We start from the raw sequence: 14735 nt of genomic DNA, 5'->3' as shown, positions 1-14735 counted from the left end.
AAAGTTAACTCGTATTTGGTTACACAGAAATGTTTAACTTTTGGATTTAATTTTGTTTGTGAAGTTAAGGTATATTCCCATTTGATACGAACGAACGAATGCGAAGTTAACCTGCTTAGCCAGGGTGGTGAGTGTAGACCAAATCCTCCATTTCATCATCATCATTTCAGTCAAAGGACGTCCACTGCTGAAGATAGGCCTGCCCCAATGATCGCTCGGTTTTTGCTACCTTTATGAGGTCGTCGGTCAACCTTGAGAGTTGTAAAATTTAAATTAAGGATTGTCGTGCTCCTGTCGTAGCGACTAATGATGACGAACGAACAAAAACGGGCCGATGTGTACCCGGTACCGTCCAAATCGGGTCCGTGGGGTTATGAAAATATGTATCATTACTGTATGTAGAGCACTCTAGCAGTTACTTACTTGGAATTTAACAAAAACGTACAGTTTAGCTCTAACTTATGTATTCGTATCTCTTATAATTTTATTAGACATTTTCGCGAAAATTACTGTTTTTAGTTTGTGATTCTTCAATAGGTAGTCAAACCAAATATCACTGTTAAATTGTAGCTAACTACCTACTTACTCGTAAACTATTGTGTACTCTACTGTTTTCTTCATTGTTCACAAGTAACTAACAATGAGGTACGGAAATATAATACTCATTTTGCTTGAATTTAACCTTCCAACTTACTGTGAAGCTTAAAGTTTCAGCTTGAATGCTTAAAACTTAAGAGCGCTAAGTCAAGACTCATTATTGTGCACCTTTCACTGCAGGTTAAGAGTGCTAAATGAACCTTTTTTTCAGAGGATGATTACTTACTTATCTAACTACATTACAGTTTATTTAAAAAATATTTAATTTCATAACTAATGTTCGTATCGACTTTCAGAAAGTGTAATGGTTTTGTCACTTGATAATAATCATACTCATTTTCTTGCAACACTGATAAACTTTTAATAGTAAATGTATGCGCCCGGTTGAATATCCAATCTTACATTATAATACTTAAATTCAATTTGCAGTAAATTCTATTAAAGTTGCACATAATGTGTTTGTTTCAGCAAAATCCCAGAAGTAATCTAGCAGTCCCTGCACTGTTCACATGAAATTGTATTAAATAATATTTGGTTTATGCGAAAGTAGAGTCAGCATAGTTGTCAAAACTAGGCAACTATCTATAAAACAACTTATTTAGATCATAAAATAATATAAGATTGATTCGTGATATACTCGTTTTTATCACATTAGGCTGCGTTTCCACCAGAGATATGCGAGGATGCGTAGCGAGGGTTGTGTTTGAAAAGAACCAATAGAATCGCTTCATTTAGCGAGGCAAAGTAACTTATTATTTGTATATTATCTAAGCTGGATTTGAACCCATAAATAGTACCTGACGTTCTAATCTGGACTCGAACCTCCAGGGCACGCAACAGTGTTTATTTGTACAAGTTTGTTGATTCATCATTTTAATGCTTGACATGTCAGGTGCAACGGTGCACGTTACGATATCGTTTGTTCCTTTTTGACATCCATCATCATCATCATCATCATCATCATCATCATCAGATCATTTAGTCCATTTCAGGAGTACGACCTTCTCTAAACTACATAGTAGCAAATGAAGGATTTGGCCTACACAGTACACACCTCATGCTGGCCAAGCAAGTTGGGGAGGCCTGGATTTCGAATATTTTTCATGTAAGAAGGAACTTTATACACAGAAGAAAAAAATAGAAGAATATAAAGACTTAAACGGGACTATTCCCACCTCTCTTTTCCATCGCTACATCTCCTGCGTATCTACAGCTTGACCGCCAATAAAATCCCAACCAGTGAAGGTCAAGTTTAGTTCAGACTTTAAGTAACAATTTCCAATATCTACCTGTTGACATCCACGTCTGTGGACTCCAAGATGTTCCGCGCTTTGTCCAGGTAGCCATGTTCCACTGCCGCGAAGAGGGCTGCAACAATACAAAAACGAAGTTCAAAACGAGAAAAGAATAGGGAAGAGGGAATTTAATCCGTAAATACTATAATACACAGAACTAACAATACAAAAAATTAAAATTTTATGGTAGGCAGATATGCACTCCCACATCGCCCGGTTGATAGCGACCTGCATCCAGCGCCTTCAGCAACCTTTATGAGGTCGTCGGCCCACCTTGTGAGTGGTCACACTATGTGCGATGTGGAAATCATTGGGGGAGGCCTGCATTCAGCAGTCCTGTGGCTGAAATGATGATGACGAAGACGCGCATTTTGAAAATAATTAATTCGTACATAAACAAGCTGATAGGGATAAGAAATATGTAATAATTTTGAACATTATTATAGGTTATTGCGGTTGATTTAATTAGGGATACCAGTTTGTTTCTTTTCCTGTTTAAAATGAAATAAACCTCTAGTTTAAAGTATTAATTGAGTAGCATTACTCGTTGATATACCTCAAAAGGTACAGATGACAGCACAACTTCAGACTAAACAACTGTTGTAAAATGAAACATACAGAGGGTATCCCAAAAAGTAGTGTCAAGCCGAAGCCTAGAACTAGAGCATCACTAGGGCTATCCAAATTACACCCATGTATGTTCCGCGATTTTTGATAGTTTTCGAGTTATGATTGTTTTAAATTTCTGTGCTTAGGCACGATTTTGGTCACTGGGGCGCGGATAGTTTTTTTTTTTTTTTTATGCATAACAAGGCAGGTGATGTTAAGTGGGATGCAGTCTAGGATGGTACATATCTGCCCTGTAAGTGCCTATTCACTCTCGCCTTGAAGTGGCCCGGATTATAGTTAGTCAAGTTACATGCCTGAATTTTTAGTAAGTATTATTAGATGAATACTAGGCTGCAGTTGTATGTTCAGCAAACTGTGTGTAAATTTGTGTTCTCTTCATTGAAGAGGTGTATTCGGTGTTAAGTTTAATGTCTAATTAAAAACAAGACGACAAAACTTCTTGTTTGTAATCGGCAGTGATTAAAAAAATAAAATAAAATAAAGAGTTTCAATATCCACAAGCCTGGCAGCTAACAAAAACAAGAACAACACAAAAAAAATAAAAAAGAACGAAATAATACCATGCAGGTGTATGTTAACTTGTGCGATTTTGTCTTGATGCGCGCGCGCGTCCTTCTGCTGACGACGGGTCGCCTTGTCGAGGGTCGGGGGGAGGGGAGCGCACGCGCTTAGAGACGGCAGCTCCCCCCCACACCCCTCCAGCAACGCGCCGTACTGGAGTTCTAGAGAAACAAAAAGTAACTTAAAGAAAAAAGAAAAGAAACTAAAAATAAATTGGAAACAGAGCCGCTGTCAACAAAATATCAAACAAAAAAAAAACAAATGAAAAACAAGAATTACTCAATAAATCAATAAACCATTAAGCCTGAGATTATTATCAAAAATTCTTCTTGAATTCGTAAGATTTGACGTCAAAGTATTATCAACCGACTTCAAAAAAGGAGGAGGTTCTCAATTCGACCCGTATGTTTTTTTTTTTTCTATGTTTTTTTGCATCGATTCGTTGATGTCTTTTCCTCATCGATGTGAAATGTTTCTAATTATATCGCTCCGTCACGCAAATGCTTTAATTCGATATCTCTTACTCGTATTTAAATAGGATCTATTATATTTTTGTATTTCACAAAACATACCTAATTTAAAAATAAATAAAAAAAATTGTTTGACAACTTTAAAATGATGTTAATGTTGAACCCGGAATCATGGAAGTTTCTAGTAAAAGTATTGTTTTTTAAAATAATCTTGTTTTACAAGACGTTCCTATGGTATCTGTTACCTGTTTAGAAAACATTCTGCATAGTTTTAACTAGTACTTATGAGTATTAGTTACAGTTGTAACAATTATTTATTTTAAGTATTTAAAAAGCGGCAAAATTTTGCCTGATAAATAAATTGGCCAACCTTAGCCAACAGTACTTCATCAGCTATTAACAACATGTCCACTGATGAATTCAAAGCCATTCGAAGCCAAAGGATTGTATGTAAATGCTCGACAGATACTCGGCACCAAATTCATTGCCTAAAATTATGGCCTTTTACTTAAAAAAAAAACGTACATGCTGGTGTTTATTTCCGCATATTTTTTGCGAAATGAAAAAATAAATAAAAACAAAGCACTGCGAATAATATTCAATAAATGTTTTTTTTATCTAGGTCGAACTAAAAAGTGTATATTCAACTTTTGTGTGATTCACTACAAAGTTTAGTGTGTTACTACTCTTTGCCTTATCAAATTTGATGACGAGAGTCGAAAAGATAGCATTGGTAATACGTTTCTTTCTCTTTATTTTATTCCTGGGATCTTAACTTTTGTCGTTTGTCGATCTTAACAAAGCCATTAAAATAAATCTAGAGCATCAAACGTTAACGATAAGAGAATTATCTAAGGCTTTTTTTTATTATTTTGAAGTGGGCTAAAATTCCAAACAACTTTTCATCAAATAAATTAAGTGTTTGTCTGACAAATTGCTATTTTATTTCAGTAAACACGTTAGGTATTATTATTTCATTTGTCTGTATTTTAACATTACACGTTTCTTTTTTACAAACATTCTTTTTGAGATACAAAACATTTTTTTAAATACATACATCACCCTCTGCACTTCGCTCTCACAAAACAATATGAAAATATAAATAAGTTAAATGGGACAAGCAAATGTTTAAGTTTTTTTCAAAAAAATTATGTTTGTTCTTTTCTTTCTAGAATAAGTCTGATGGAATTACAATATTTTCGTGATGTAAGCCTCGTTAATAATAATAACCGAGTAAATAATACAAGACTTCATGTACTACATATTATGTCACTGGTAATCTTGTTACTTATGTATTTTATGCACATATTATGAGGTAACAAAACGTTGCCGTTGTTTCAACTTTAAAACAAGAAGAGAAATGGTCGATTATGATAATCATAGCTGTCGAAGAATACATTTTTACGTCATTTATGCTAGTTAACAATGCGAAGTTTGTTTACCTCTCTGCATTAATAAACATAGAGTTTTATCTTTTTTTTGCTATTACAAAACAATGATTTGATGATAACTTTAGATAAGGTGATTTGGTATTACATTAGAATATTAACCAATATTTTAAGTAATAATAGTTTATGTAATAGTTGAAATAAATAATGGAATTTTCGTATGCCTCTGAGTTTTTTTATGCATAACAAGGCAGGTATTTGACCACAATCGCACTTGATGTTAAAAAAGTGGGATGCAGTCTAGGATGGTACATATCTGCCCTGTAAGTGCCTATTCGCTCTCGCCTTGAAAAGGCCTAAAGAGTTTTAACGCACAAAATCCACTGACTTGCCAGAAAGTCACTGAGGATTTCATTTTCTTTAGTTTTACTTAGTTTATTCTTAAGTTATTTTCAAAGCAGTTTTATTCCACATCACCAAGTTTAGGATGTAAAGTAAACTCTACATACCTATTTGTTGCAAAAAATTGCTGTTATTAACTGTTATATGGCCGCAGTGTTCAGCTAGATATAACGTTGTGTATACTAAAATATGTGACAGACTGTATGCATAACTGAATGTAAAAATCAAACGTCCTCAAGCGCAAGACAAGGTAACTCAATGGCCTTATTTGGCACCATGCAACCCATTACGATTAGGATTTTGGCCGATCACAAATTCACAAGGCAAACCTGCAGTGCATTGAGTTTTGACAATATTGTGATAGCAATTTTGTGATAGCAATGATGAAGTATTACCTCTTTAGTGACGTTGTTAGCATGGGAATGTGAGTTTTGTTCGATTGTGTTAAAATTCAAGTTTGATAAAACATAATTTCTTAAATAAAACACACTTTAGCATCTATATCAGATATTGAAAAATATACTCGTAAGAACGCCTTTTTTGGTCTCCGTCGAGTTTAAGGCTCTTTAGATAAGGTGGTTAATTTACTAAGCGTAGAGTTATTATAATTAAAAATTAAGCATTCCATGACGAATCTAATTAAAATTTCGCAAGCATTCATTTATTAGAAAACTCACACGTTTTATTTAAGATTTTCACAATGATGTGTGGGTTTCTCTCTTTCGCTTTAATTTTTCAATTCTTAAATAAGAATTTTGTTAATATTTCATTTTACTACGTGTTGTGCTAACTAGAAACTGCTTAGTCTCGGTGCATCTATACTAATATTATAAATGCGAAAGTAACTCTGTCTGTCTGTCTTGCTTTCACGCCTAAACCACTGAACCGATTTTTATGAAAGGCATAGAGATAGTTTGAGTCCCGGGAAAGGACATAGAATAGTTTTTATTCCTGTTTTTGAAACAGGGACGTGCGCGTTAAAGTTTTCTGTGACAAAAATTACACGCGGGCGAAGCTGCGGGCGGAAAGCTAGTTTCTTAATAAAATATTTTCCTGACTTGCGTTAGCATATTCCTAGAGTGTTATCAGTTTAGTAGATTGATTTAGTAGCTGCATTAATGCATAAGAATTTGAAACGAAACTTTCTGTGGAATATTATGAGTGACGTTTGTACAAAAAAAGCAAAAGTGTTTAAAACTGTTTTGATTAACTACATTCTCACAGAAGTGACGACGTCCACTTTCATCACAGTAGGAAAGAAACTGCATAGTCATGAATTTTAGTATAAAATCACAAATCTTTCCCAGCTAAGCAGATACGTTATCTTGAGACGCCAGTTTTGTAATTGACATAGCATAAGTTTTATCTTTGGTTTTTACTCAAGTAAGTAGCTGGGTTTATTCGTCTGTGACCCAAATTTTAGGTGAAATTTTAAGCATTGTAAAATTAAGTGGAATATGCACAGTTTAAAATGGTTACTGCAATTTCACGTGATACAAGAAAACCTAATTTATTTTTAGATCATAACGAATCTATAGCTAAATTTAAGCTCAAGGCGAAAACTAATGAATAATTCAATCGAAAGCATCACGAAACCAATTCCCATAATGGTAAGGTGAAAGGTTCCCACCATTGTTTATAAACACGTTATTGTATTGTTCCAATCGCTCGTGACGATAATGTGCGTGTACGCATCGCGTGGCTCTTACTCAACAAACCGCATGAAAGCAACAGTGATGTATCGTTCAATCGCTATAGCGGAAACCGTGACGAGGCCGTCTAAGTCGACAAAATCGGCCGTGTCTCGGAGGTTATCGATACAAATCGGAAGTAATTCCCATCCATATTTGGAGTGTAACTGGCAACACAGACACATGCGCAACACGCCACGATAAAAACAAAAACACTTGAAAAGTTCCAATTTCAAAAAAGCACTGGCCGTTTAACGAAAAAAGAAATAAGGAACTGACCACACGTCAAGAAGTCTAGCATGTCAGTCCATTGCAGTATCATAATTGCAACTGAGATGGTCGCACAGGTTTACTGCTGGGTATTGTGTACTATCTCGATCTCATGTGCCGTCGGCTCTATCTAAAATCTCAGAGTGTGCGAAAGTGACACCTTGCAGCGGCTAACTAGGTTGAGTGCAAGTTCAATTTAGTTCTCAAATTAGTTTAGCGCTGAGGTCGACGGAGATGGCGCCGCTCGTGACAAAGTGTTGCCAGTAATAACATCATTGAATAACATTTTTATTTCGATAACAAGCTTATGAAGTTTCAGCTAGCTTCCCTGTAAACAAAGTCCTTGCGTCAAGCTCTTTCAGTACTTTTCACAATTTTATATAAGATTTTTTTCAATGCGGATTCGGAAGACTGCTAATTTTAACGATGAACTGTAGCTATAAAGATAGCAGTAATATTTACAAAAGAAACTACCCTTTTTGTTCGATTATCTTCACAATAGCAGCACTAACAAACGTCTAATGAGTCGTAGCCTTTCCAGACCTTTCTTTGCAGCTCTAATCTCTATTTCTAATGGCGTTTCCATGGAAAGTACAAAAGAATTGCTATCAAATTAGAATTAAAAGGTCAATGTCTTCACTTTCGAGCACTCATTATGCTGTAACGGACTTCTCACGGAGGTACATTGTAATTTGGGCTTATGTAATCTTGAATAACCTCACATAACGTTTTGAAATAAATATTAATTGTCAAGGGAAGCTGGGTATTTGCCAGCAATTATGGGTAATGATGTTGAGCGTTTTCTTTTACATTGTACTTGTTAGAAAATTGGCGCTGTCTGTAAAATTACGGGTTATTTTGACATGTGACTCGACATTAATGGCTTAGATGTTACGGTTGTTTCAATTTTAAAGTAGGTACCTTCGTACTGAAGTAAATGGTATGATCGACTTACTCTTGGGGCCTCGTTCACCATCTTTGAGTAAAGTATCAACGTGTTTTTCTGACCAAATAGTGTTAATCAGGAAGCAACTAGGAACTTCACTCGGAGATCGTGAAAGAGGCCTTTTTATTTCTGGAATTATTCAAAGAAGTTACTGAAGGTCTGAATTTATTTTTTAAAAAGGCACGAAGGTTTTCAAAGCAAGCTTAATTGGGACGAAAATAAAGCAAAGAATGTAGAATACATACATTTCAAAGAAAACACGACTTATAAAAGTACATTTGCTTTTGATTCGATTTCTTTAGTTTAGTTTACCTTTCATCAATTTGTACATTCGCAGTAGGTACGTATTCACGCATCCGAACTTTAGAAAACATCCTTCGATACAAACAATCTTCGATATTTCAAGCACGTACCATTTCTCAATTTTGTATTACCCATCTTAACAACAGATGCGCTTGCTACTGGAAACTTACTTCAGAGAGGAACTTTTAAACCCGAGATTTAACCGGGACTCCGGGAAATTTTCAACTAATGCAATATTCCTTTGACAGTAACAGAATTTGAGGAAGTTGGACGGTTCACTAATAAGAGATTGGACTGTTCTCTTTGGTTTTGCTGACAGATCATTTAAGGTTTGGTGATTTGGGTGACTGATAGTCAAAGTAGATTTTGGTATAATTATTTCTATAAAAAACATAGAACAATTTTAATGTATACATCGTGGAAAAATCATAAAGAATTTACGAACATAGTTCTTTATTTGTTAATTGAAAAAACTATTTAGAATCATAAGATAATTATGCACTGTAGTCTCTTCTAACAAATGCCCCTTTTAAAAATAATACATTTAAGCAAGATAATTGCAAAAAATATGTAAAATACCTATTTGATTTTTGTCTGAAATGAGCATGAAACAGAAATAACTGCTGACTATAGGTACTATGTTATGGTAATCAATCAGCTCGTATTATTGCTATTTGTTATGAATCTAAAATTATGTATGAATGACAGGTGTCATGTGTAAAGAGCTTTTTTAAGAGGGTCAGATTCTCTGCTTACTGAGACAATGGTAGGTCAAACTTAATTTTACATTATTGACTAAAAATAAACCTGGCCATAAACAAAATAAAAAGACTAAAAATAAAAATTGTTAATTCATTCAGTCATTGTTAAACAAATAAAAGAAATAAAAGTAAAGTCAAAAGAATTCACCTTTATCCCATTTTAAATGAGTTTGTGTTAATACATTTAATATGTATAGTGGTGTCTCGATTGTTTATTGCAATTTTAAGATATTTAACCGGTGTTACTATTTATTTATTATTTATTTTAATAAATACCTTTTGGAAGCTGTAAGTTCGACTTTTAGCTCTTTTTAGTCGAGTTCGTCATAGGGAACAATCTGACTAAAAATCCTTTTCGTTTTACTACAGAAGTAATAAAGTTCAAAATCGTGTAAAAACTGACCATGCATAGATGTAGTGCGAGTGACGTGCCGATTACAATGCATGTAAGTATGTAGCTAGGTTACGGCGAAATGCGGAACTAATATACATTTGTTGATAAATGTTTTCCATTTCTACGTAAAATATCTCAATCTAAAGAGTACAAGAATAGAACTTATGGAGTATGAATGAATCAGAAGGAAACAACATACTCGTATACAGGTTGTTTCAACAATTACTTAGAATATCAATTACTTAGCGGAGCAACCTTTGGGTATAAAAAGTAATCTTTGTCCGAAACAAGCAATAACCTTTTAAATCAACTCTGAAATGATATTACATAATAATGAAAACATTATAAAATTTTACACAAGAAGTGTTCTACTCGTTTGGTAAAAATTAAAGGGTTGGTATTATTCCTGAAATAAGGTACAAAAATAAAGTAAACTAATAGATAATGTACTGAATTCTTAAGTTTTTTTAATGTCTATGATATAAGGGGATTTCCTTCGATTTTCCGGATATTTCATTATCATAACTTGGTAATAAACGGAACCCCTTCAGGAAAACAAATACCTACTTTTTAAACAAATCATTATTAATTGCAGTTTGTTAAAGCTTAACCAATATCAAGTACGACATAACCCTCAGTATATTTAAATGATAAATTATGGATTGTAATCTCAAAAAATCATTTGTTATCCATTTTAATGTTAAAAACGATAATTAATTCGTTGAAATGAATGCAAATTTAACTGTCTTGGATGACTGGACGTTCAAGTTAATTTGATTGATAGAGCTAACGAAACGAAAACGAATAATGTTACTAGTTTATCATACGTTCAAATGAATATTAATCTAACACACAACAATTAATCATAACAGAGGAATGCAGCACATTTTTGTGAACTGAATACCAACAAAGCTACTGTCTTAAATTGTTTATTTTATAATGTAATCATTTAAATAAGAAAATGACACACATAATATTACAAAACTTCATAAGAAATCATAAATTTATCAAAAGTACTACATTGTTGGTAACATTAATGTTAGGAAAATCCATTAATTATAAGGCTGGGTTGTACCATCTTACTTTAACTTTAACCAAAAGTCAAACTCCATACAAAAAACACTGGTTATGGTCAGTCACGGTTAAAATAAGGTGGTGCAACTCAGCCTTAGTAAACTTAGTTCAATCACATATTTGTCAAGCTACTAATCTAGCTATTAGCTACCCATCCCTTAGGCTTAGGATATCCAGTGATTTCAATATATTGAGCCATATCAGAGCCTCTCATATGGTTTAGTTTAGAATTGACCAGGATTGCAATCTAATACTGTCTACTTATGAGGGGTATTTATTTTTCTTTCATACCATATATTATGTAGTTGGTACATAACTTAATGCCATTGAAAATTTTCTGCCAGTTAGCCTTTGGGCTAAACAGGAAAAGTTCGTTTAGCAGTGACTTTAAAAGATAGAAACGAGAGGAAAAACATAATCTAATTTTCCTAGAGTCGTAGGGTAGGGCCCACCATAAAAACTAGTTAACTATCAAGACAAAATAAAAGGTATTCGAGTAAAATTATCCACGCTTGTTACCCGTAGCGGCAATTCTCTCCGTGGGAAGCAGACTCTCTAGATCAGGGGTGGCCAACTTGATTAGACATAAGATCTAATGTTTACTAACGAAACCCTGGGCGATCTAGCACTTACATACTTCTTGAAATCTTAAATGAAACAGCATAGTTTACTTAGTACACAATCATGTAGTATTTTTTGCCTTGCCACTATCGACTGGACTAATAATCGCGATGGACCGGTTGGCCACCCCTGCTCCAGATCTAGACAAAGGTGCTCGCGTTGTTGCTCGAATATTATGAGATCAGTGTTTTGTTACACTAAGAGTACATGACTACTTGTATTTTGTGATATAACCGGTAGTACAGTCAGCGTCATTAAATCATCCAAATTAGCCAAAAAGTTCGCAAAACGTCTTTGTTGTAGTTGGAATAAGGTAGTGTTGTCAACTTTTTGGCCACTTTTGGTGTCACGAAGTATTTGACTCTGACTGTATACTGTACAGTTGACAACACGTATACTATAATTCGTTCTTATTACAATTAATAAGATATCACAGTTTAAAACATCGCCTTCAGTCCGTTTTAACTTTTTTAAGAGCAGAGGCATGTAGATCTGATAAGTTTAATTAATCAATCTTTTTTATTGCGTACCTCGAAATGACAATACTAATGCCAGCCAATTTATGGATATGGAAACCTTGAAATAAGTTGAGAATATAGACATTGAAAATGTGAACTAATTTGTAACTACCTACCATTTAAAAACAATTTAATTATCATTTAAAAAAGTTCTAACCTACACTCGCGTGCAAAAGCTTTAAGTATTTTATGTGTGGAAATTTTTTATGTGTCTTTCCAGTACCTAGTTGGCAATTTCAAATTTTCATCAATGCGTTTCTCATTATTCTGAATCTGGATTCTGCACCCAAAAATAGAATGCTACTTTTGAATAGTCTAAACATTGATAAACCAACGATTCTATGCATGAGAATTAATCTAGTTTCTAGTTTTGGGATTTGTTTCATGACGAGCCTACGTCGCCCGTCATTTTGACACATCTCAGGAGTGGCATCGTTTCGTTTCCGTTTTTTATGCACGTCACTTGATGTCGTGTGTGTTGAAAAATGTAAAAGTTCTATTCCCGTCTACAAAGATAGCGAGGGAGGGATGAGCACTTCATTATTTATTTCTAAGTCGTGTTTCTGTGGCGGAAGACGGCAAAGTTATTTTGACGGGCAAAGAGAGTCTATTTTCAACCGACTTCAAAAAAGGAGGAGGTTCTCAATTCGACCCGTATGTTTTTTTTGTTTTTTTTTTTCTATGTTTGTTACGCGATAACTCCGCCAATTATGAACCGATTTGAACAAATCTTTTTTCGGCGTATAGGTAATACCNAAATTACGTTACGTTGCAGTATAAAAAAAAATAAAACCGACTCCAAAAACCTACACTAAAACGTAGAAAAATAATTACTAATTACCTACTTATTTATTAGGACGAATTATTAATATTTATGTAGGTATACCATGATTGATACTTCTGGAGTCGGTGCCAAGATTATGAAACATGTAAAGTTTGCCTGCACCGACTCCAAAAGTATCAATCATGGTATACCTACATAAATATTAATAATTCGTCCTAATAAATAAGTAGGTAATTAGTAATTATTTTTCTACGTTTTAGTGTAGGTTTTTGGAGTCGGTTTTATTTTTTTTTATACTGCAACGTAACGTAATTTTGTACGTGAAAATTGAACAATGAACATCGTCATACTTTAAGAGAGTAAGGTAGGTGACAGAGAAACAAAGATAAAAGATATTTCAAATCTATATATATAAAAGAAAGTCGTGTTAGTTACTTCGCTTATAACTCAAGAACGGCTGAACCGATTTAGCTGAAAATTGTCAGGGAGGTAGTTTAGAGCCAGGAGAAGGACATAGGATACTTTTTATCCCGTTCGAAATTAAAAAAAAAAAGTCTGCTTATTTATTGCCATTAAGGCGGAACAAAGTTCGCCGGGTCAGCTAGTTACTTATACATCACAGATCCTACCTCGGACCTAGGCTCAGTATATTAGTAGTTCTTTAGGTTGCGGTTGTAAGAAAAATTTCAAGGCTGTTAATCACTATTGGTGTTAAATTTTGTTGCACAAAAAACATTTTAATACCTTAGGACAAATCTCCTAGTTAGAATCTAGTCTCCTGTCTTTTCAGCACTTGGCAAATGTTGGTTTTAAAGGTTTCTTGAGAGCAAAGCTAATTTTTAATTTGTCGATTTTGTAACCCTACTATTTTAATTAGAGTCAAATTAAGGAATTTTTACTTTGACTTTTTGATAAAAGGAGTCGAACAATTCGAACATACGCAAGACGACGAACTTACACCCGTATTCACAAACGATGCTTCCTTAAGCGAAGCAGCAAATCGAACGCACAGCGTTGTATAGAGCTCTGTGATTGGTTCGTGTGTCACCTTGTGCGTCCACGCGCACTGTGAGACTCATAGTAATGTTTGTGAGATTCATTAATACGATGCCTATGATGTTGAATCTGATCAACCAACCTTGCGTGCGGTAAACACTTAACGATCGAGGAAGAAACGCATGAAATTGAAATGCATTAAATTCTTAATTGCAGATTACCGAACGAGAGTTTATCGGTGTTTGCTATGTTGTAATCGAATGAAACTTCAAAATTACGATAAAAAAGTTCATTGCTATCTTTTGAAGAAGCATTTTATTCAGATTTACTTGAAAGTATGAAAGTAGATCATTTTACTCATGTCCAATATTTCTAGACCACAGATCTGTGTTCTAGACCCACAGAAAAATATTAGAACCTTTTCATTCATAGAAAACCTTCTTCTATAAATATCCAAAAGCTAGTGCCAGCCAGATACAGGTTAGCAAAGAGAAGAAGAAAAAAAGAGATTTTTCAAAAATGAATAATAATTATGTAAAAAGTTTTAAGGCTGAGTTTCACCACCTTACTTTAACTTTGACAAACGTCAAAAAACTGTTAAAATCCATACAAAAAGCACCGGTTATTGTCATTATTACGGTTAAAATAAAATGGTGCAAATGAGCCTAAGAATGCTTAAATGTGGACCGTGATTTAATTAAGTTCGACGATAAAGTTCTTTCATATAAGTTTATACTCATTAAAACACGCTTTCACGTGTTATTCATTAATTATGACAGCTGTTATGAGCTCTAATATCCAGTTACAGTTTCATACAAATCCCAAACCGGTTGGATTTAGTAATGAAGCAAATCATGCGTTTATGGCAAACCATTTTTTCGTCAATTAGTACTGTGACCTGCTTGATGTTACGGAATTTTTGAAGAATCATAAATATTTATGACACAATGTAGTTGTAATTAGATTTTTTTCGCGAATTTCGCAACAAATGTTTGGTTAAATGGCGTGTAAAGTTTTTTTCGTATCAGTTAGAC

The 14735-nt window shown here is 34.0% G+C and overlaps 1 protein-coding gene across 9 annotated transcripts in view; it reads right to left on the bottom strand.

Annotated features, from left to right (window-relative positions):
• The window catches only part of wake (ankyrin repeat and fibronectin type III domain containing protein wide awake), a 78224-nt gene that overhangs the window by 21194 nt on the left and 42295 nt on the right, over window positions 1-14735 (bottom strand). For 8 of the 9 annotated variants that reach the window (XM_028310865.1, XM_028310859.1, XM_028310861.1 and 5 more), the window contains 2 exons: window positions 3083-3244; window positions 1887-1965 (listed from right to left, as the gene is read on the bottom strand). In XM_028310865.1, coding sequence (XP_028166666.1) covers window positions 1887-1965; window positions 3083-3244 — 241 coding nt within the window. The remainder of the gene's footprint in view (window positions 1-1886; window positions 1966-3082; window positions 3245-14735) is intronic. The other variant, XM_028310864.1, reaches the window with a different exon arrangement.

This window comes from Ostrinia furnacalis, unplaced genomic scaffold (genome assembly GCF_004193835.3).
Source record: "Ostrinia furnacalis isolate ACB-3 unplaced genomic scaffold, ASM419383v2 OfSCF3133, whole genome shotgun sequence".
NCBI lineage: Eukaryota > Metazoa > Arthropoda > Insecta > Lepidoptera > Crambidae > Ostrinia > Ostrinia furnacalis.
The sequence above is the reverse complement of the archived record's forward strand: the minus strand, read 5'-3'. Positions and strand labels throughout refer to the sequence as shown.